Below are 24,264 nucleotides of genomic sequence, written 5' to 3'. Positions count from 1 at the left end.
CCTGTTAAAAAAAATAATAGTAAGTTTCACAATTTTTTTTCTGCTTCTGATGTCTTGCTGCATTATGACATGGCTTAAAAGGATCTACTGAATTTTGGTCACCAGTGATTCTGAACACAGCATTGCTCATCCAGAAGTGAGTCCATATTCTGAGTTTGAGTACCCAAAGATGCGAAAGCAAAAGCTTTTTTTTTTTTTTTTTTTTCCTCTATGAGTTTCTGAGGTGGGGGGAATGAAGGGACAAAAGAAAAAAACAGAGCTTAATTCTCAGTGCTTTTCATAGCCCAGCACCTCAGTGGGGTTTCTTTCTCCCTTTTAATTCATGAGTGTTGAGGCTACCCTGTTCCTTTTTTCCTTTCTGGAAAAAAAAAAAAACCTAAATTCCCTTTCATTTATGACCTTGGTGGCTCACCCAGTAAAAGCCTAAATAAAAGGTCCTAATAACAATAGCTCACTTTTTAAAAAATTAAGAGTCCACCATGTCTGAGGCACTGTGCCAGCAGGCTTAGGAACATTCTGTTATTAATCCTCACAGCAACTCTACAAGACACACAAGAATTGACCCCATTATCCAGGAGGGAGTTTGTCCTCCCAATGGATGCCTGAACCCACGGATAGGACCAAACCCCCCGCCCCCCCACCCCCACACTATGTTTCTTTCCCATACACACACAATGATAAAGTTTATTTTATAAATTAAGCATAGTAAGAGATTGAAGTGATCAGTAATAATTAAATAGAACAACTGTAACAATACACTGTAATGAAAGTTATGTTAATGTGATTTCTCTCTCATTCTCAAAATATCTTATTATAGTGTATTCACCTTTCTTGTTGTGATGATGTGAGATGATAAATGCCTGCATGGTGAGATGAAGGGAGGTGCATGACGGAGGCATTGTCACATAGTGTTGGGCTGCTCCTGACCTTCTGATGATATGTCAGGAGGAGGATCATCTTCTGGACCATGGTTGATCATGGGTAACTGAAACCACAGAAATAAAAAAAAAAAAAAAAAAAACCCTGCAGATAAGAAAGGGACCATTGAGCTATGAATGTTCTCCTTTATAAATAACTGAGACACAGAGAGACCAAGTAACTCGCAAAAGGTCACACAGCCAGTTAGTGGCAGAGTCCAGGTTTGAAAGCAAGTACATGGGCCCTAGACTGCATGTTCTTAACTAGCGTGCTAGGACAAGTTGTTTTTATGAGCACATTTGGTGAGTGTATCAGCAGTGGGTTTAGATCTGGGTGGAAATGAGGAGAGAGAAGGACCTTGAGAAACGGAAAGAGGATGCAGTGGGAACATATGAGAAAGAATAGGATTGGAAGAGAAAAGGGAGATGCTGGGGCAGATGGTAGAACATATATTATCTAGGAAGAAATGAAGGTGGGGCTTACATTTTAACAGAAGGAGCCAAAGAGATTTGTGCAAATAAGATAGACCCATATTTATCCTCCATATCAGCAATCTTCTTGAAACTCAAAAACATTAAATTTGAAGAATAATAAAATAGGTCAAATGTGGTAAAATTACTTTACTTCTCTTTATTTATTTTACTCTCTTAAAAGACTCTGTTTCTCTTTAAATCTTCATCCTGGTCTATTTTAGATGTGTTAAAAAGTGTTGATTTGATAAGTTTGGGTTTAGGGAACTTTCTTTTCAGAAGACAGTCTGCATCTGGACAGAGATATTTAGCCAGGGCTTGTAATGGTTGCTATGGGACTCTAAAGCCAAGATCAGAAATAATCCAGGGTCTTCCAACAGGAGCCAAACAGCTGAAGCTATGAGAAGGGCAAATGCTTCTCCCTTTTTGAAAACTAACAACTGTAGCTAACAACTAAGTTTCTTGACTTTCACTCCAAGCCATACATCAGGTAATGGTGTGTTGGCTGCTCCAGGAGCCCCAGCACACCCATGTTGGGCCCCAAGTGTGGGCACTCTCCTTTCTCCTCTCTCCTGCTTAAAGGTCCATGTGTCTTGCACCATGCAGAGGCTCCTGCGGATGCCTGGACTCAAAGTACATGTAGACGCTGAGCTGAGTCATGATGATTGGATTAAGTTGGTGAGGTCTCCAGTTGGAATTTGGGGAGTGGTCCTCTGTCAGTTTTGCAAGTGAGCCTCAAAGCACAGACACTCCATTCAGGATACTTTTGTGGTACTTTCCTTGCCTTTGGGCGGTTTCCTTTCATGCATGGGTAGATCAGGAGGCAGCCCAGGACCCTTCCCTAGAGCCCTGAAGTCTGTCTTTGGTACACTGCCCTAGAAATTCCAGGTGTCTCAGCCTCCCAAAGCATGAGCCCTGTCTCCTCAACCCAGCAAGATTTCGGGGCTCCCTTTGGTTCCACCTCCCCGAGCTTTGGTCTGGAAACTGCCTCTCAGGCAGTAAGCTGATGTTGTCCAGTGTCTGAGAACGATTGTTTCATATACTTTGTCTATTCTTCTACTCGTTCAGGCATGAGGGTAAATCTAGTCCCTGCTCCTGGCCAGAAACTGAAAAAAGTTCTGAAAGAAACCGAAGTTCGCTATTCAGTGTTGATGCTTAGCTCCCAGAGTTGGAAAGCTAGTCACAGTTTATCATTCTTAAGCTTTATCCTGTTTGATCTAATTGGTAATGTTTCATCTTCAGTACTTAAATATAAGAGGGGAAATGCTTATATTTTATATTATATTCTATATTCAGGGCTTTCGTGACTGCTTTTGGCCACCCACTTGGTCATGGTCGATATGTTTATTTACTTAGCTAGTTTCATTCTTTGTGTCTTCTTTCTAGGCTTAATTTATACATATGTATATATGTTGTTTTATGAAAGAGCATCTACAGTTCTTTTCTTTAGGCTGCAGACTAGGTCTTAACAGAAGCAATAGTTAGGAATGGTTTCAAGAAACTTGAATTAAAATTGTTAGGTAACTATATTTAAAAAATAATACTTATTGTCAGTATAGTTTCTGTCAACGTCCTAGATATATGAGCTTCCATAGTAGTTCCAAGGTGTTTGGTTGCCCCAAGATTTCACAGTATTTTACAAATCAATACTATTTTTCCATTTTGTGGGAAGAACTGAAGGTAAAGTGAAATTGTTACCTGGCAAAGGACATTTTTGATTCAGAAGGTAGACGTAAAATAGAAATCCATTAAAAACTGAATTGAAATGCATTAGAATCTCGGTGACAAACTAAAGCCACACATAGCTAAGGACCTCAATCCCACGCATTACATTTGAGACTTGCTTCCTTTCCTCATCTAATGACTTATCTGTACAACGGTGTGGGTCACCACCACAGGAGGGAAGCAGAACCTAAGAAGGAGATTTCAAGTTGCTGACACTGCTGGAGTGAAGGTGGAATTTAGAACATTGGCAGTGAGGATAAACATGTCCCTGAACATTGCAGTGGCGTCCTAGGCTTCTGAATGTCAGCCACATTGCGAGGATACAAATGACTAAGGTCCCCATTATCAGACATTTGAAAACTGGTGTCGATAAGAAACTTAAGATTTAGATCCAAAAGAGTTCCATTTCATGCATTCTTAGGACCAAAACAATGCTATGACTTTTAAACTTAATTTTTCTGAACCTGTTTTCTCATCTGTAAAATGGAGGGTTTTTTGTTTTTGTTTTTTGTTTTTTTTTTTTTTTTAAATCAAATGAAACCACTACTCTTAGCAATTAGTTTACTTTTTTTTTAAACCTTCCCTACAAAGGACTTTAAAAGTGAAATGCAAAGAGTCACATGGTTGTTTCAATTAATCACAATAGAGCTGCACCACATTCTATTCATTTTCACAAACTAGGGAAGGTTGTATTTGAAATAGGGGAGATAAGCATTTATTTTAAGGTAAAAAAGGGCAAAATTTAGTATTGGGGCATACGGGAATTTCAGAGGCGTTTAGATCTTTTTTTTTCCTTGTTAGTCAACAAAATAGGACTTCAGAAGTTCACATCTATCTGAAACAATGTTTCCCAGTAAATCTGAGACCTTCGTTGTTACTTTTCTGTAACTATTGCCTTATTAGGAACAGATCCACACTGTTTTTCTATCCTGGAATAAAAAACTTTTGAGGTTGGAGCAATCTCACAAAATAAATAATGGTTGTTTACGTGTTTCCTTGCTTTTCTATTTTCTCCCTGTAAGCAGGGGATAATTCTGAGTCATTGCTAAATAATTCATCATCTTTTCAAAGTATAATATCTGTCATCTAACCTAACTCCACTTTAATTTTAAAGATGTTTTTGGGCATTCATTTGCACTTAATTATTACACAAGTTACTCCGTCTGATAATGGTCAAACTAAGATTTATAATGACATTACAGTTCCTGGCTTCCAGTGCTCCCTCACCACTTCCGAAGGTCCGCTTGGCATCATCCTTGAGCAGCAACGTCTGAAGACAGGCCAATGTATTCCTTCAACCACAGGAAGCTGTGGTGATTGGAGATCCTGGTTTGGAGACTTTGTATGAGGGTGAAGTTTTCCATAATTGGAAAAAATCAAGGAACCTCCTCATTTCTCTCTGGGTAGCTAAAAATACAGAACTAAAAAACATACAATGCCATCTTGTGCAATATCCATTCAACTTTTTCTGTTTGCTAAAATTAATTTAAGATTTATAAACAAACTTGCTTCAGTGTTGACTCAATTTCTGTCTTTGCATCAGAGACTGGACTAGTTTTCATTTTACCATTTTTTGGTGAATTTAAGCTAACAAACCTCATCCTGACTGATAGTTGGCTGTCGTTTAACCTTTATTGTCTGTTTTGATCTAATACGTATTATTACTTACTTAATGTCAATCTTTATATGTTTATATTTTATAAAGAAATAAAAACAGGGTTAATTGGGATTCTTGTATTCTCTTTTCACAATTTTCGTTTATGTTGGCTACCACCACTTCTGTTGTTTGATATGGTAAATGGTAATGTACTTTAGACAGAACATATTCATTTATTTATTCATTTACGTAGTCCAAAAAATATTATTGAGCATCTTTTATAAATCAGGTGTTCCCATGCATCTGATGTAGTAGGGGAAGCATCTGCCCTCACACTGTTTATATCCTAGTGGAGAGAAACAGCCACCCAACAGCTAAATCAGGAAATGAGATGCTTGTGCACAGCAATGAGTACTATAAATTGAAGTGGGGTAGAGAGTGACTCTGGGGAGGGGGCCACTGTGGATGTTGTAGTCAGCGAAAGCTTCTTCAAGGAGAAGGAGCTACCATGCACATAGCTGGGAGATGAGTAGACCCAGAACAACAGCAAAGATGTAACAGAAAGGAGTGCAGGGTGGCTGGAGGAGAAGGTGACAGGAGAGAGGAGCGGAAGACAAGATCGAGTAGGTGCAGGTTGGACTATTTAAACACTCATTGGCAAAAATGGCAAACACGCATGCTTTACGTACATTAAAATACTGTAGTCCTTAAAACGACCCTGTCCTATGGGTACTACTATTATCCTTGCCTCTGTTTTGCAGATGAGGAAGCTAGGGCACAGAGAGGTTCAATCACTTTCCCTGCTACCTGTCACAGGGTAAAGTGAGTCCTGGAATGCAGGTCTGATACACTATATTAGCTGGCTAGCTCTCTGTCTATTCCTTTCATTCCGCTTTAATCAATAACAAGGTCACATGGATTCTCTTTTTTTCTTTTAAACTCTGGGACACTTAAAGTGTACTCTATCTGTAAGAGTCACTCAAGTCTCCCCTTCCCTGCAAATTTTTTCTTTCTTTTAGTTTATTTAAAAAGTTACTGAACCTATGAATAAGCATCACAAGTGACATACCAGCACCAGGCTTCAAGGGTAGTCAAAGATATATAAACCTGGCCCCGAATCTCCAGAACCTTCCTAACGGCTACTCAAGGAATGACAAAACAAGGGGGTGTGCTCTCGGCATGAAGAAGCCATGGGGGCAGTGGGTGTTGAGGCCACCCCTTCACAGAAGGGAGACACAGTCCCTAGCTTCTATGATCAGGACAGGTCAAATGAAGGACTTAAGAAGGCCATTGTTGAGTTGAATAATCTAAATTGGATGAAGGCTCTACATCTAGCTAAGATGAATAGAATCAATAACTACCATAGAATAGTTTTGAATTCCTTTGTATTGGTCAGCTCTATCTCATGGATTCTGTGGTGTTCTGAATCATTCCCTAGTTGTTCGACTTGTAACAATGTCCCCTCTTCTTCTAACTCATGACATTGTTTTGAGATCAGCCTTCAAGCTCAACCAGGTGGGAAGCCTTTTTTTATGTCTCTTATCTTAGTATTTATAAAGTAGCAGCTTGATTTGAAATGAGATGGTGCTGGTACAATATGAAAAGAAAGCTTTTATCATAGTGAAAATATTTTTAAAAGATCCTATTTGAAAAACAAACAGAAACATTCTCCACCCTCCAACAAAACAAAGAAACGAAGACAGAAATTTCCTTTGCCTGATAGAGTTATCTATGGTTGCATAATGGAGTTCTGCTGGGCATTTAAGGACTTAAAATAACTTAAAAAAAAAAGTGGGACGCCCAGGTGGTTCAATGGGTTAAAGCCTCTGCCTTTGGCTCAGGTCATGATCCCAGGGTCCTGGGATCAAGCCCCACATCAGCTCTCTGCTCGGCAGGGAGCCTGCTTCCTTCCCCCTCTCTGCCTGCCTCTCTGCCTACTTGTGCTCTCTGTCTGTCAAATAAATAAATAAATCTTTTACATAAAAAAAAAGTTTGAAGATGCATTTAGAGGGTAAATGTCAGATACAAAATTTTAGGATATTACAAAGTCAATTCAGCCACTTTCCAAATATTTTCAAGTGTATATTTTTGTTCTTTTTAGAGATTGAGTAAATGTCCTAACTACAATCTGAGCCTGGTAACATTGTACAGGCTTTTATAATTCTGAAACTGTTAGTATGGAAAACATGCCAAGTTCAGACTTTCCCTTAAAACTAGGTTCTTGTGAAATATCCAGGAGTCACGCACTCCAATGTGAATGTATTCATTTATGATGTTGATTATGTGAAGTAGAAAGCATCCCAGAGTAAGAAAGATCTGGAGCTGAGTCTGGAGAGGAAGGCTGACTTTAGGGGTAGAAATCTGTGCACTGGATGACTCTAGAGGAGTTCTCTCCCATTAGAGAGAAAAACTAACAAACAAAAAACCAGAAAAGAGAGAGGGAGAGGAGTGGGCCTATTTATGAATAAAATGCTCATCACAGTGCTGTTTATAATAGTGCAAACCTGAAAACCACCTAAATAGTCCCCCCAAATAGGGAAATGTTTGAATAGTTTCAAGGAAGACACATTGTGGAATATTCTAAGCCAATATGAAAAGTGTGTTTCTGAGGATTCTTTGAAGACACAGCATCCTGACCATATAACGTGAGGATCCAAATTGTATAGATAGCATCATTCTAACTTTGGAAGAAGAAAAGGACTGCAAAGAGAAAAACTTTTTTGGAAGGAATACATTAAAATGTAATTTTATATTTTCCATATTATCTTTAAAGAGAATATTGGTCTGTTTAGTTCTTCTGTGTCCCTTTTATCTGAGGATTTCTGTCACCAATCATGGAAGATTTTCAGGGATTACGTCTTTAAATATTGATTTTCCGTTTTCCTCTCTTTTCTCTTCTTCTTTAAGTCCTGGTAGAGAATGTTGGAGCGTCTGGGTCTGCCTCCCAGAACTCTGAACTGCCTTCCTGACTGTCATTCCATCAGCTCTTTGCCCTGTTCCCTCAGGGAGTCCCTCACACTGGTTTTCTCTTTGGTTGATTTTTTTTTTCCCCCTAGCTTTCACAACCATATTGATTTCATTTTTGAGATTTCTAACTCATTTTTTATATCTATTTTTGTTTTATTTCTGACTGTCTTTGTTTCAGAGTTTCTTTTTCTTTGATGATGGGTGTTGGGTTTTTTTCTTTGTCTTTCTAATGATCTCAGGTGTGTTTATGTGAAGGTCATTTCAGATTGTTCCACTTGGCTTTCGGCTTTATTTTGTTTCAGGTAGAGGACATTTATCTCCGGATTGTTGACTTGTCTTTTGTTAGGATGTATATGCCTTGTGTGTTTTGAAATTCTAGGTGGCACTCTCAACTGGAGTGGGAGATGCTTGTTCTTTGCTTATTTTCTCTGCTTTGTACTCTGCTCTTGGCTCTTTCCTCCTTACCGACTTTGACAGGACTTCCCTCTGAATTCCATGTTCCATGAACTCCATCCAGTTTGTATTGTCTGGTCAGGGTTACTCATGGAGGTGCTGTGGCTCCCAGAGATGCAGCAGGCGGTGGGGCTGGTTCTCCACTGATCAGACCCATCTCCCTGATGGGTCTGATTTCTTGGCCCCTGCACCAGTTGGAGATAGTGTTTTCCAACCTCCTTTTACAAGGAGGGAGAATGCCCTCCCTGTTACTGACTTCAGGTAGAATCCTGGCTATGGTAACCCGTTGCACAGGACAGATTTTCCTGTGGAGCTTGTAGCTATCTCTGCCATGCATCTGGACTAGAACCCAGGACACCCGTAGCTTCAACCCCACTTACTACTTTTTTGGTGGTGAGGCATTCACAACATAACTTAAGTCAGAGGGAAAAAATGTTAAAAACATGCATTTCACTTTTACAGTATGAGTGGCACTTTTTTCAAAGTAGGGATGAAAACTAGACAGTAGCCATTATTTCCTCCAAAATAAAGATCATAAACATGAAGGGACACTGTTTGGGTCCCTGTCAAAAGAAGCAGCAAGCTGAAGATAAAGAAAAAAAATTTTTTTTTCCATTTTCAGAGTCTGATGTGTTCATAGACCAAAAGAAAACTATGATCAGCTGATTCCTTCGGATGAGAGAGTAAGCTGTCAAGTGCTTACCATCTGGTTCAGCTCCTAATCCAGATGGGCTGCCAATAGTAATTTATGAAAGGTTTGAAAGCAACTTGCTGTCCTCCGGAAAGAATCATTAGAACACATTAACATTGGGATTTGCTCCCTTCCCCCAGCCTCAATTTGCAACAGATGCAGAGATGGGGCAACTGCTTCTGTTCAACAAATAGAACCGTCTATTTTTGAGCCAGGAGTCAATATGTCTCTGCTCTTTAGAAAAAAAAAAAAAAAAAGTCAAGCATTTTTCTTCCCCCTTCCCTCTCCTCTAACTGGTTCAGTGAATAGGGGAGAAAATGCTCCACGATGGAGTTTCTGACAAATGTCTGAAGAAGCCCACACAGTCTGTCATTTCTGAGTATCTGTGATGCTTGGGAAAGTCAAAGTCCACATCAGGAATAATCTAGTGTACTTCATGTCCATGCCACAAACAGGTACCCTCTAATCCATTCTTACAGAGAAAACCTAAAGGTCAATCAGTGTATGCAGTGCAGATTGTAGAGCCACAGTTTGCTAGACTCAGAAGTCCTCTCTTAGTCCTTCTCCCACCCAGTGAGGTGGTACGTGAGCAGGTGGCCTCAGAGTGAGCGCGACATGACAGGGCACTTCTTCCAACCAAGTTCTGTTACCTGCCCCTCCACCCCCGTTCTTGCCCTATCATTCAGTACCACTCCTGGGAAGGAATAAGACTCATTCCTGAGTGACTGATGGAATTCTAGTAATTTATTTTCAGTTCATGTAAGAATTGCTGGCAGAGAATGAGATCATATTTTTCCTTTGATCAAACCATCTGCTTTTCAGGCTCTGAGAAAATTGCCAATATGCATGCTATGCATGTTTTAAAATGTTCTGGAATGTTCAAAAGAAAAGTCTAGAATTAGTGTTTAACATTTCTAACTGAAACTAATCAGAGCTGGTTGTAACCTGCTCATTAGGTTCTTTAGGAAGAAAGAACTGAGGGAAGAAGGGAGTGGCCCAGGGGTTAGAGGTGTGACAGACATATGCCCATTGGGAATCAAGGAGAGGAAAGAGATCACTGCCTGCTCAGACACATGATCTCGCTGACAGCAGGAAAGGAAAACCAGAGCTGGCTGTGGTAAGCAAGGTAATTCAGAACTCCTTGTACCTAGGAAGGGGTCTAAGCCACAAGTAAGAGTGTAGAGCATACCCTGGACAGTCAATAACGCACAGCCAAACAAGGCCATTCAGGAAGCCCCCTGAGGCGTTAAATAGAGGAAGTCACTCAACCTAATGATAAATATCAAATATCCAATAACAGATCTGTCACTGGATAGCTTAAAACTTCTGTAAGTAAGCAAAGAGCAAAGTCATCGTTGTTTAAAAACTATTGGACACTTTACTAGTGATAGATTTTTAAAGATTTTTATTTATTTATTTGACAGACAGAGATCACAAGTAGGCAGAGAGCCAGGCAGAGAGAGGGGGGAAAGCAGACTCCCCGCTGAACAGAGAGCCCAATGCGGAACTCAATTCCAGGACCCTGGGATCATGACCTGAGCCAAAGGCAGAGGCTTTAATCCACTGAGTCACCCAGGCGCCCCACTAGTGACATTTTTATACAGTAAGTCTCTGCGTATGTTCTTCTTCTTAAATCTATATCTTCTTTTCCCTTAAATTTTAATTAAAGTATATTTTATTTAGTTTGAAAATGCATTGATCCACTAACAAGTCTATGTGCTCAGGGCTACAGAGGATATATGGATGAAAAGCATGTGGTCCTTTCCCTTAAAGAATTTATGATGTGTGGCACTTGGATGGCTCAGGGGATTAAGCACCTGACTCTTGATTTCGGCTGGGATCATGATCTCAGCATTGTGAGATTAAGCCCTGCATTGGGGTCCATTATCCTCTTTTTCCCTCACCCTATGCCTCTCCAGTGCCCCCTAAAACAAAAACAAAAACAAAAAAACACACACACAAAAAAATTTACAATGAGATATATATGATAAGGCACAGATCCCCACAAAATGAGACCCAACCTCCTGGGTCATTGAAAAATTGAAAAGGAATCATCCTTCCAAAAACAGAGAGATTGAATTTGCTTGGTTGTAATTCATCTAAATTAAAAATTGTATGTTGCTATAAAGCAGTATTTTTACAAAAGGAATGCTTGATTTGGTTTTGTTTCCCCATTACTTTTCTCTGCCTGAAGGGTCCTTTAAAACATGAACTTGGACAAGTATCCCTCTAGTGGCCACTTTGCAAACTACAGGCAGATATTGCTTTAGAGAAGCCAGCCAAAGTCAAAAGAACGTGCCAGGCCCGGTAATCCTGTTCCATTAACAGTCAGCTCCAGTGAAGGTGAAACCTTAGAGGACGAATACCCTCTCATCCCTTCATGTATCAAGAGTGTGGACTCTGAGCTCAGATGAACAGGTTCAAATCCCAGGTCTGCTACTTAGTAATGGTGACCCGGGCAAGTTACTGAGCTTTTCCGTGCCTCAGTTTACTCATCTGCAAAATGGAGATAACAATTACACCCAGATGATAGGGTAGTAATGAGAATTAGAAAAGAGACTATTTAAAACATTAAAAATGCTGCCTTGCCACCGCAGCACAGTCATTGTTTTTAGAAAACGTTTACTTTCCCTAACTGCTCTCTGTATCTTCTTTCCACATTGCACTTCACTTTCTTTGTTACTGGACTTTCTCATTCCAGAGTTGCATATTCTACAGAGAACTTGGAACTTATAATACATAAAACAACTGGACTTCTAAGTGCTTTTTTAGTATATAATGTCCCAAAGTCTAAAACTTAACCAAAACACAGTTGGTATTACCAGTACACAGTTTTTATTTACAAAATTTGTGGACTTCAGTATCACTAGAATTATTTCTATAAAACCCTCCTGATTTCTTGATTATACTCTTCACTGTCCCTGAGATATTAAAATGCAAAACTAATTGTTTTAAGTATAGCATCTGGGGAGCATTGTGTGTCAGGAATAAGATTCCTCGCGGTAGTTTCCTTTTCTTCCCCAGTTAAACTTCTCTAGGGTTCCAGTAGTACCCGCAGGACACACACGAATCCCACGCACATCCAACAAGATTATCAAGTTGCCTGATGAACTCTCACCCTTTTGGCAGCTTTATTGTCATTCCTGTGAAGTTACTTTACCTCTCAGTCATATGGGATCTTGTCCTCATTTCATTACTAATTAAATTCATTTTTACAGAGTCATAAATTAATTATTTGAGGTAAAATTACTGAAATCTATACCTCACTCCAAGATTTTTTTTTAACCTCTGGGTAATTAAATTTCAGAGTTATCATGTTAATCTTTATTAGTGTTTGAGGAAATGACTGACGTAAAATAAAAGGCTTCAATTTCTTATGTAGTAGGAGAGGCTCTGTCTTAGGGGTAGGTGGACAAATTAAAAGGTGCTCCTTCCAACAGCAGCCTCCCTTCATTGTCTTGCATGGCCGATGGGCCTACATTGGACATGGGTAGGAAACTTGCTAATTTATCTTTAGACCAGAGCAAATGGGATCTGAGTCTAAGGTCATTTGTTGTTCTAAAGGCATGTGCATTTTATGAGCTTTCAGGTCACTTTTCTCTTTCTCATGACAGGTGAAAAATGACAATGTGAGGCTTGGTCTCTTTTTTTATGAACAAGTATATTAGATTCCTAATTGTTGGTGATAACTTGGTTTTCACTTAATGAATATAGCCTTGAGCATTCGTCATCACCGAGAACAAGGAACTTAGTGTTACATAAATATTTTGCCCTGTTGGATTAGTAAATGGTTTGTTAATTGGCTGATCCACATTTCTATTCAAAGAGCATCTTTAGATAAATGAAGCTTTTAAATCACACCCCCAGGAAAATGTTTGGCTAACATACTGCGCTTTTTGCCATAGGGTTCTCAAAATATCTTAGAGAAATATTAAAAAGTAAACCTTTAGAGAAGAAGACTAGACCTGTTTGCAAAAACCCGTAAGTCATCTTTTCCCTTAGGACTGACTGATTTAAACAAGGGAACATAATTTGGTGCTACTCAACTTCTGTTATCCCAAAGCCTGAAGCTTGATAACTTCTATTGACTCATCCCTATCATGAAAGAGCAGATCCAGTTTGAAATGTTCCCTGTTTCTGGGACTTCTCTATCAGGGCAGAGTGAACTAACAGCTGACTTGTTCCATTCAGCTCTCGGGTAAGCGGAGTCCACGAGATGATGCGATGCATTCAGAGACGAGTGGACCAACTGACCCAACAGTGTTCAGCGCACAAAGAATTTGCTCTTAAGAAACAGCAGTTAATTGCCTCGGTGGAGGGCCACCTCAAGAAGGTAGTCTCTTAAATGTGTCCTCTGTTGGCTACTACTTAGATGCAACTCCTTGCTTAGTGATACCAGACAGCACAGCACCTGCAGCGCGGGGGATGGTGGAGAACAGTGGTGCGTCTCTTTTGGCTTCTCTTAGGTTCCATGTTAGGGTTTATCATTGAACAGCGGGAGTTATAGTTCACTCTTGCTCAGCAACCATTCCTGTCCCAGGTTGCTAAAACTTGCTGTGTAATCCTACCCACCCCGCCAGCCAGCCCTGAACATGCACACACAGAAACAGTTCTTGCTCTTTATACAGAACTGAACCGTGTGCATACTGGGACGGTGACCTTGTTTTATGTGGGTCTAAGCCTGGTTCCGGGAGGCACAAATTTCAGTTAACATGGTATCATACATATGAGGATGGCATGTAAATACTGAAAATGATGTTGTAGGGATTTTCAGGGCTAAATTGTCATTATCATACTCTATTAAAGGAGGTTGGCACAAAGGACGTGGTCATTCTGAATAAAAACATACTTATGAAAATCCTCTTTCTGCAAAGTGGATACAATGGCTCAGTACGGGAGAAATTTATTTCCTATTTTCAAAGAGGAATAAAATCAAGCAGCTGCTATTTGGCTAAATTAAAAATGGCTTAACTGTAGCTGGGATCTATAGCAAAAACTATCTCAGTGCCTTTAATGCTAATGAACCTTGATGCCTCTGCTGGGTCTCAGATTTTCAATGATGTCTTCATCAGATACAGTGGGCTCATATGCCTGACTTAGAGGACGAGAATTAGCAGACTTCACAGGAGAGGACATGAAATAACCACATCTCTATCCGCATTGCCTTCCCACCTGTTATTGATCCAGAAACTTGGGAATCTGAGCCTTGTTCTGAAGCCTGGGTCCAGGGAGATTCCAAATAAGGCAGCAGCTGCGGTGCCACATTCCCTGGAGCTTGAGACTCAAGCTAATTTGGTGGTGGTGGACAACACAGTAGGAACTCAGACAACTGTTGCTCCTTGTCTGACTGCCAATTCAGACCCAACTTGACTCTGGAAAGTATGGACCCTGGTGAGAGCCAGGAGACGAAGAGCATAACTTGGATGTTATAGAAACCTTTAGAGATTACTTTTCCATTGATTTGTGTGTACTAAAAATCAAATCATAGTCCCTGACATTCATCAATAACATGGCCCACGTGTGTCCCCATGTTTTACTGTCACATGTACAGGGTTTGGTACCGCCCCAGGGTCCCTAAATATAGCAGCCCTGCAGGTGATTTAATACCCAGGCTTTAGACCTTTACTTCATGAAGTGCCTGTAAACTGGGCCCCCTTCAACTTACAGTGGGTGATTGTGAGTTAATTAATCAGATAAATTCATCTCTGCTGATGTGTTAGCAGGTGCATTCTCCTTTCTAGGCAATATAGGTGATAAAGTCTTAGAAGGTATGGGTGATTGTTTATATCTCATTGTTATTAATAAAATATGTGTCTGTTTATAAATATATATCTTTAAACATATACTCTCTCTTCGTGGGTCAGTAGTATTACCTCATATGAAGAGCAACATTATTAATTTAACCATGACATTCCAAAATATTTAAGATTATTTTTAGATGAAAATTGGTATATCCATTTAAAGTACAATGAGAATGGAGAGAGTAGTATTTATCTTTTCTATACATAGTCAAACATGTGTGCAAGTACCTATTACTAAGACTGCAATGTATTCTTTATTGCTAAAGGTGGAAATGTCAATTCAGAAAATCAGTCCAGTACTTTCCAATGCAATGGATGTCGGTTCCAACCTTTCTGAATCAGGGAAGATTTTGAGTAAATACTTGGAGCTAGATATGCAAGTTAAGGTAAATTAAATAGGAATTATTATTGTGGTTATGATTTTGTAAATATGACTTATTTTCTTTATATTCAGTGGCAATAGAACTTAATGCTAGCTCTCTTGAAGGTTGCAATTCTACAGTAATATTTGTGGTAAATAATGACTTAAAACTTCTATTATGTGTATCTAAATTATTTATACTTGTATGTGCATTTTTTAGGGTGTTTGAGCTCATTGAAACTTTGTAACCTGGTATTAAACACTCATTTGGCCCCTTTTCCTTACCGGGGAGATGTTAACAACTCCTTTTGGGATGCCACAGGACTCAGAGAGAGTGCTTTTCTAAGACCATTTGTGATTTTCTGCTAGAGTAACTTACAAAAGAAAATTTCCCAGAAGCAACATGCATTAATGCAAGATTCCAGGAAGCAAATAAAAACACAATCTTGTCTCAAGCCCCCTGTTGAGGGATAGAAAATACCCTCCTCTTTTCAGTACCTTCTCTAGCTCCTCTTCACCCCTTTCCCCTGGGACTTAGGTACGAATATATTCCTGCTAGCTCCACGTCCACACTGAGCCCCAGCCGGCCCCGGAAGATGTTCAGAATGGTGAGTCTAGCATCTCTCCAGGCTCACCCAAGTCCGTAGGCAACAGCCTTGTTATTCCCTTGATCCTCAGCCAGAAGACCTCCTTCATGTTTGGGAACTCACAAACTGACTTTTTTAAATGAAATTTTTAAAAACTCATTATTTCAAATGTTTAAAATAAAACATATGTCTGAATTCAATTTCTTTCTTTTTTTTTTTTTTAATTTTAAGAATTTTAGAAAGAGGGAGGAAATGGCAAGGGGAGAAACTCCTCTGCTTCCTTCTACCCAGAGTGCTATCTGGAAGCAACACTTGGAAATGAAAATTAGCTTCATTCAGGGGAGTACTTGGGAAGCATATTAAACACAAGCAGGGAAGCAATTCCTTCTTGCTGCAAATGACAAGGAAGCTTTTTTCTTTCATTTTCGCTTGATTCCTAGCTCAGCCTCACATAAAATTCTACATGGCTCTTTCTGTGGCAATTGTAGTTGTAATGCCTACCATACCTGCTTATCCATTCTATCCATGAGATTTTACTTGCCAGAAATTGCACTCAAAAGAAAACCCAGAAGAGCAACCCTGTGGGCTGTTTAGATTTCGTGTGTAACATTTCCCCTACCCTTGTTCAAAAACACTTCTAGACAAAGATTTAAATAAGACTGCAGAAGTGACATGCCATTTTTAAATAAATTAAACAAGGAGTAAACAATTTCTATAAACTTGCCATCTCCTGTATAACAAAATTAGCTTAAGAATTTGCTAGAGTGGGGCGCCTGGGTGGCTCAGTGGGTTAAAGCCTCTGCCTTCGGCTCGGGTCATGATCCCAGGGTCCTGGGATCAAGCCCCACGTCAGGCTCTCTGCTCAGCAGGAAGCCTGCTTTCTCCTCTCTCTCTCTCTGCCTGCCTCTCTGCTTACTTGTGATCTCTGTCTGTCAAATAAATAAATTAAATCTTTAAAAAAAAAAAGAGAATTTGCTAGAGCTATTGTTAAATTTCATAAAGCAATCCTCATGTCTAACTAACTTACTTAAAACATTTCTGCCATTTTGTTTTATAACTTTTCATACCAAACAGCCTGCCCTCTCTTTGTGACACAAAAAATAGAATGCTCCAGATGAAAAGCAGAGCTGATAGTGACAGAATAATTTGAGATGGTTTTCATTTTAAGATAACTTTTTTTTTTTTTAAGTTTTCAAAGTTGTGCCTTTCTTTCACTGAGGAGAGTTCTGATACAAGTTCAATTAATAATCGTAATAGATGGATGTACAGAAGGTAATGAAATGTGAATGTTCATGATTCCCCTGTTAGCTTCTGACCTCCTGTGCTTTGCTTTCATAGGAGACAGCACATGAATTAGAAACAGCTGCAAAACTTATGACAGAGAAAAATGAATTTGAACCTGACGAAGTGGCATTGCTTTCTTCTAAAGCTAAGTGGTTAGAGGAAGAATTAAAAATTCTTGGCCAAAGGATCAGCTCCAGGTCACAAGTCCTGCAGTCTTATGTGGCATTTCTCAAGTCCTCAGAAGAGGTACGGTGCCTACACGCTGACCTTCTTCAGCAAGGTGACCTCTGCCCTCTTCCCGCTTTCTCTGGGGATAGAAGCCCTGCTGGGTAGTCCCGTACCCTCCACTCCCATGCTTATTCACTGGCCCAAGGCACCACCCAAGGACTCAAAGAGTAGGTTGTTTTCCTAAAAAATAAGGCAACTGCTAGGTGTAGATATATTCACAAAAAAGCAAGGTGGTTGTGTTGGAACACTCTTTACTGTGGTCTACAAGCATTTATAATATCCTAAACATAGAACAAAATCATTTAAAAATAAGTCACCTTTTACCATGGATCTCTCTGAATACTCAACAATTACTGTGATTCATTTAAAATACATACACAGAATAAAAAGTTACGGGCTTTGGGGTCATCTCAGATCTGTCTTGTTTGATGGCTTTTAACAAGTTTACCTCAGAGAGTGTCTTCTGAGGCACTGTCTTGACAGGGTTGTACCAGAGAATCTGTGAAATTCCCTCCCGTAGACTACGATTCATAGACTACGACCATCTTTCAGAGATCCAGTCTCTGAGAGAATAACAAAAAGGGCTAGGGCACCACCTAGGAGCAGGCACACTCCCCAGCTCTCAGGGTAGCGGGCACTGGCCTAGTGCAAGGTAGAACCTACACCGTCAACTTCAGGGTAAAGCCAACCAAAGTTAAGAAGCATGCTGGAATTCTGTTTTCTCACCCCGACCCTCCCACTGGCACCCTTCCCACCACCCCTGTCCCCCCACCAAGTGTCCTGCTTAAGCACAGTCTCCCCTGTCAGCTCTCCTTCCCTCATGTTCTGAATTCTCCCCACTCAGAGAGAAGGCCATGCCCAGTCCCTGCAAATCTCAGGTAACCACTGCCTCCTGTTCCACATCTATACTCCACCTTTAGTCACCTAAACTTTTATTTCGTTTTTCTTAGTCCTGAACCCTCATGGTTTGGGAGCGGTGTTGCAACTGACAGGATTATCCTGTTGAACATTTTTAGTCAGAACTTGAAATGGTGGACGAGGTGCAAAGAAATGCTGTTTTCTGTGTCACCGTTGCCAGAAATGCACCTGCTTGGCTTCTAGTTCAGCATCTACTTCCATGCCCGCTCTGGTCTTTAGGACCAAGAGTCTTTCTAGCGCTGGGCCTTAGCTTTGCAAGAAACACTTTCTCAGAAGGGCCTCCTGTCCTTCCACCCTCCCTGGTCTCACTAAATCTGTTCTCTCTGTGGAGCCTTCTGTCCTTCTCAACCTGGCAGTGCTCTCAGTCCGTCACCCTCTGACCCCTTCAGGCTTTCCTTCTTTCCTCACCAGGCCCTGGTTATTCTTCTGCAGCCCGCTCCCCTTGCCGACATCTCCTTGCCGTCCACCCTGCTCTCCCTGCCAGTTCCCAATATCAGGCCAATCCAACGCTCTGTTTGTTCAGCTTTCAGTCACTCCTGCAGAAAATTACGCAGCTGTGCTGACTGACACCGTTACGATGAACGGGTCTCTGCCATTGCTGGGGTTCCGGTATGTTCCCTCGTGGCGCCCATTCAGTAGCAATTCTCAAACGTCTTACCACAGTTGCCATCCCTAAATCTCAGCCAGCGCCCTTTCCTCGTAGGTGACTGATACGTGTGACACAAAAAAAACCCTTGACCTCCTTCGACTTGCAAAGCTATTGACACGTAGCGTCCCCCAGTTGCCAATAACATGAAGCCTCTATTTGCGCACAACACCAATCAGCAGTCGGTGCCTCCGTGCACACGCCTGCGCCCTTCCGAATGGACGTCAGCCAGCTCCAAACGCCAGTTGTTCCAATCTGCTTTTCCCCTTGCTTCCTTCTCGTGGGTGTACAGCCACGGCCGCTGGTGTTACCCTCCCCGAGGCGGCCGCTCTGTAGCTGTCCTTCCCTTTGCACCTGCGCTCTCGGAACGGGGAGACGCTGCTTCCGGCTTCTGCTTGCCGGTCCTCCCCACGCCTCGCCCCGCTGCCTCTGGTGCGCTCCCTCTTCAGTCCCGTCATTTGCCACCTCCTTCCTTCCATCAGAAGTGTTCTGATAAGCTACTTGCTGGAGGACAAATGAGACGCTTTATTTTTTCAGTCCTCATTCCTGTTAATCTCTCCGCCACATTTATTTAACTGTCTGGCTCTTACCTCCCGTGACTTTTTAAAAGGCAGATTTGTCTCAGTATGATTTATGTAGGATAAAATCCCCCTATTTTAGAGTGTGAGGAGTTTTAGTGTATTTATAGAGCCGTGCAGGCATCACTGCACTCCAGTGTTAGAATATTTCTGTCACCCCAAATAGGGGCTTGCTGCACAGTTTTAGTCAGTCCTGGCTTCCACCCTCCAGCCTCAGGCAATATCAGAAATGCTTTCTTTTTTTTTTTTTTTTTCAAAGATTTTATTTATTTCTTTGACAGAGAGAGATGACAAGCAGGCAGAGAGGCAGGCAGAGAGAGAGGAGGAAGCAGGCTCCCTGCTGAGCAGAGAGCCCGATGCGGGACTCGATCCTAGGACCCTGAGATCGTGACCTGAGCCGAAGGCAGCGGCTTAACCCACTGAGCCACCCAGGCACCCCCAGAAATGCTTTCTGCCTCTGTAGACGTACCTTATTTGGATATTCACATAAGTGGCATCATCTTGCCTACTTCTTTATCTGTTCCTTCTCCTTTTCCCTCACTTAAATTTCTGTTTCTGAGGTGTGGTGGGCCTGTGCTTTCTTTTGGACATTCTGTACACTTTCTATACAAAATCATACCCCTACATGTGGTTTTAATTCACCAATAACTCAAATGGCTCCTCAGCCCCCACTCTTCCAAGCCCCAGATCAATGCTTTCAACTTCCCATCATAATAATTCCCTATATATCCTGGAGATTCCCGAATTTCAACAAAACACCACCAGTTATCTGTTTGTCAAATGTGTTCTTCTGTGTCTTAATGACCCCATCAGTTTTCAGAAGGCCTGTAAAGAAGCTTCAGAGTCTTTTCCAAGACCTCTCCCAATGAGCACTTACTTTGTACGAGGTCCCATGCTTTTCATTCCTGATTTTATTTCTTTATTTAAAGATTTTATTCACTTATTCAGAAGTGAGAGAGAGAGAACAAGTAGGGAGGGAGGGGGTAAAAAGGGGAGAGAGAAGCAGACTCCCTGCTGAGTGGGGAGGCTGAGGTGGGGTCAGTCCCAGGACCCTGGGATCATGACCTGAACCAAAGGCAGATGTGTAACCAACTGAGCCACCCAGCTGTCCTCATTCCTGATTTCGTTTAATCCTTATAACATCTCTCTGTTTAGTTACTATTATCGCTCTTTCACAAATGAGGGAAACTGAGACTCTGAGAAGTTAGGTGATCAAGCAGCTAGTAAATGTCAAAGCTGAAGTTTAATCCCCAGTCTCCTCCCTTTTAGCTTTTCCTGTATCAAAGGCCATGCTATCCTTTGTTTATCTATAGGAACAACCTTTAAGATTTCTGAATTCTCCTTCCCCTCCACCTGAACCATCACTTCCTCGGTTCAAGCCCTCACCATCTCTTGCTCAGCTTAAAGAAGTTGTCTTTTGCCTGTTCGACTTCCTATAATTCTCACTTCATTCCTGATGATAAATGGTCATTCTAAAGCAAATCTTATCATGTTACCTCCTGATATTAGGGTAATATGACAAATGTAATTTATAAAACAAATTATCAATAACTTTTTTTTTCAAATTATAAATAACTTTCCCCCAAAATGGATGAAGTATTAAAGTTTATCATTAATTCCCTTATAGCATAAACCAATACAGATTCAAGGGAATTCCTATACATGGCGTCCTTCTCACTTGTACTGAAGGCTTCTTTGAGCCGTTGGAGTAGGAGGATGAATTAAAATTTATGTTTTGAGATTTGCACCAAACTGACAGACCATCAGATTGACACCCAACCTGTAGCATACACCCCCTGCCCCAAATGCTGATAGTTGTCATGCTGATTCTGAACAATTGTGACAGCTATCAGTTGTTTCAAACTAATGAGAATCCGTCGCATCCTGTTGGTTAAGGTAGAAAACAAGTTGAAACCTGCTGAACAGCTTGTGGCAATGTGATCCCTCTAGCTTCTTTCTTAACCGCTCAGCTCCAGCAACCTGAACTTCGCTCAGACTAAGTATTTTATTGGGCTCTGAACTAGCCAGAGTTTTCACACTTGTTAACACTTGTTAACCCGGGAGGGTTAACAGGCTTTTCACCCTGAACAATTCTGAAAGACATAGATCAAAGGTCACTTCCTTTCCTAAATTCTTCCCTCTTTACTCCATGTAGACTTTGTGGTCCCTTCTCAGCAGGTGTGTAACCCCGTGCTTATACTTAGCTTTGTGTTGCGATAATTTGCTTATGGTTATATTTCCCCCAGAACTGTCTTTCAGAACCCAAGGAAATGGACGCTTAATGCTTAGTGGGGAATCTTAGGAGCCTCCATGGAGGAGGTAGCATTTTCACTAGTTTAGGAAGGATAAGTAGCAACAGAAAATTGTGGAAAGCTCATTTTAGGTTGAGGAAACAAGCATCAGCAAAACAGAACCATGAATAAATGGAAAATGGGAAATGAGGATAGAACTTCTGTTTCTGAGCACCATTTGCAGGTCCATCTATTAGGTTCCTTTAAATGAAGAATGATGTTAATATCTTTAAAATATGGTGACTAACCATTGCCTGAAATTTCTCACCTTGTTTAGATCGCTTTCGGTAGTTATGAGCTCTTTTGAGTCTTGTTCTATTAACCATTAAATATTACCCAAAATGCATAAAGGCTTGTGTCAGAATTTTTCTACTATTTTTACATTACCCAATTATATGTTAATCTATAGTTCTATAGGGGCATTTGATTTTATATAAGCTCTGATCAAAGAGAGTGATTTAAAATAATCTAGTACTGCTGGTATTGGTTAGCAAATGAGAAAATATAATTTTAGGCAGGCGGAGTATTATATCTCAGTAAGATAAGCTTAGGGAGGCAGCTTAATATTAATACTTGCAGAGAAAATTAGTAATTGTTTGTGCTTTTTTATTCTGGTTTATCACTGACTAGAAGGAAATTGTGATTAATAATTACAAATAATTTGTACAGGCTTACATTTCCTTCTTTCTGATTTGTATTCCCTGGTTGTGTGTGTGTGTGTGTGTGTGTATCTTCCTTCTGAATTATAAAACTCAACTTTAAAGGGAACCACACTGGTCTTTGACGCAAATTGTCCTTAGTTGCAAAACATGCACATATGTAATACATAAATATGGTTTCGCTTATGGTAATGAGATCTCACAGGTAACAAACTTGTCAGCTTAATTTGCTACTGAGGGGTAATCCTATATGTCGACAACCTAAACAGATTTTCCTGTTTTTTTTTTAGTAAATTGACAATATTCAATAAAAACTTAAAGAATTCTGAAATGTGGTTTGTTTAATTTTTATATAGGTTTTTATTAGAATTTACTGCTATTTTTTCTTTAAAAATGTTTTTAAGTGTTCTTAATTTTCATTTATATTCTTTTTTTTTTTTTTTTTTCCCTTTTAGGTACAGGAGCAGTATCAGAGCCTAAAGGAATTTTACCAAACTGAAATCCTGCAGAAGGAAGAGGATGATGCTGAAGTCAAGCATGGATCAGATTCAGCTGAGAAGCAGTGGCAGCTATTTTTGAAGAGGAGTTTTTTAACTCAAGATCTAGGGCTTGAGTTCCTTAATTTAATAAATATGGTAAGAACGACATTAAATGGGTTACACCTTCTGCAAGGATTCTTTGTCAAAGTCAGAACCAATTCATCTGTCTGCTAATCAGTGTTGCTGATGTAAGAAGTTGCTTTTGTTTTTTGTTTTTTTGTTTTTTTATTATTATTATTTATTATTATTATTATTATTATTATTATTATTTTAGCTTTATTCAACCTAGAACAGTCCTAAAGCCGAGCACTTATATGTTTATCTGGTCTTAGACCTCCTATCCGTTGCTAACAAAGGCTTTTTTAACTATGAAGAAGAAAGAGTGACTATAATTCAAATACAGTATTGTCATTATTACATAACGACCTCAGTTAGAAGTCCATCCAAAAGTTCTGTGTTATTTTGAGAAAGTGCAACAAAGTGTTATAAAATTTCCAGGGGTTAAAGAAAACATCTAGGGTGAATCATCATTTTGAAGAATTTCTTACTATAGTAGATCTTTTCATAGTGAAACTCCATTATATTTAAAAATGTACTCTAAGGCGCCTGGGTGGCTCAGTGGGTTAAGCCTCTGCCTTCAGTTCAGGTCATGATCCCAGGGTGCTGGGATTGAGTCCTGTATCTGCCTCTCTGCTCGGCAGGGAGCCTGCTTCCCCCCTCTTTCTCTGCCTGGTCTCTCTCTCTTTCTCTGTCAAATAAATAAATAAAATCTTAAAAAAAAAATAAAAATGTACTCTAAATATTAGTTGTCAAATTGTATCTGTAAAATACTTGAGAATCTTTATATCAACCTCTGACCCATATAAACTTCTCTACAAAGTTTTTAAAAAATGGCTAATCTACCTCTTCTTTAATACCTCAAGTATCTTTCTAATGAAACTGCTCATTTCGTTGTACAAAATGCCTGCTACTAGTTAACTATTTTTTTTTCATTGTTAGGCCAGATCTGTCTTCATATCTGTTTCTAACCCTCTTTAGCTACACAGGGAAAAAAAAGTGTTCATATTTCATTCTTCTCACACATGAAAATCCTTCAAACACTGAAAATAGTTGCTATGTCTAAACTGGGTTTTTCTGGTAACTAACCCCATAGAAATCCATTCTATCATTTATGAGATAGCTTCACTTCTTTTTCTATCCCAGTTCTCTCTCCCAGAATTTTCTATGGTTTGTCAAAGTCGTTCATAAAATGTAACCAAAAAGTGAGGTCTAATTTCAACACAAAGTACAACAAAGCTGACATCATTCTTCAAGAAAGAGACCTAGGAGTATAAAAACATTTTTAGCAGTAATTTCAACTTAGCTGGTTCATGTTAGGGTTGTGATCAAATAAAACTCCTCTTACATTTTCGGGGCGCCTGGGTGGCTCAGTGGGTTAAGCCTCTGCCTTTGGCTCAGGTCATGATCTCAGGGTCCTGGGATCGAGCCCCGCATCGGGCTCTCTGCTCAGCAGGGAGTCTGCTTCCCACCCCCACCCCGTCTCTCTGCCTC

At 40.2% G+C, this 24,264-nt stretch overlaps 1 protein-coding gene across 5 annotated transcripts in view; it reads left to right on the top strand.

The window, feature by feature from the left end:
* The window catches only part of CCDC141 (coiled-coil domain containing 141), a 224,240-nt gene that overhangs the window by 146,934 nt on the left and 53,042 nt on the right, over positions 1 to 24,264 (top strand). For all 5 annotated transcript variants that reach the window (XM_059394250.1, XM_059394247.1, XM_059394251.1 and 2 more), the window contains 4 exons: positions 13,013 to 13,154; positions 14,889 to 15,008; positions 16,909 to 17,100; positions 22,630 to 22,809. In XM_059394250.1, coding sequence (XP_059250233.1) covers positions 13,013 to 13,154; positions 14,889 to 15,008; positions 16,909 to 17,100; positions 22,630 to 22,809 — 634 coding nt within the window. The remainder of the gene's footprint in view (positions 1 to 13,012; positions 13,155 to 14,888; positions 15,009 to 16,908; positions 17,101 to 22,629; positions 22,810 to 24,264) is intronic.

Source organism: Mustela nigripes, chromosome 3, assembly GCF_022355385.1.
Source record: "Mustela nigripes isolate SB6536 chromosome 3, MUSNIG.SB6536, whole genome shotgun sequence".
Lineage (NCBI taxonomy): Eukaryota > Metazoa > Chordata > Mammalia > Carnivora > Mustelidae > Mustela > Mustela nigripes.
Note: the sequence above shows the minus strand (reverse complement) of the source record. Positions and strands in the feature narration are given on the sequence as shown.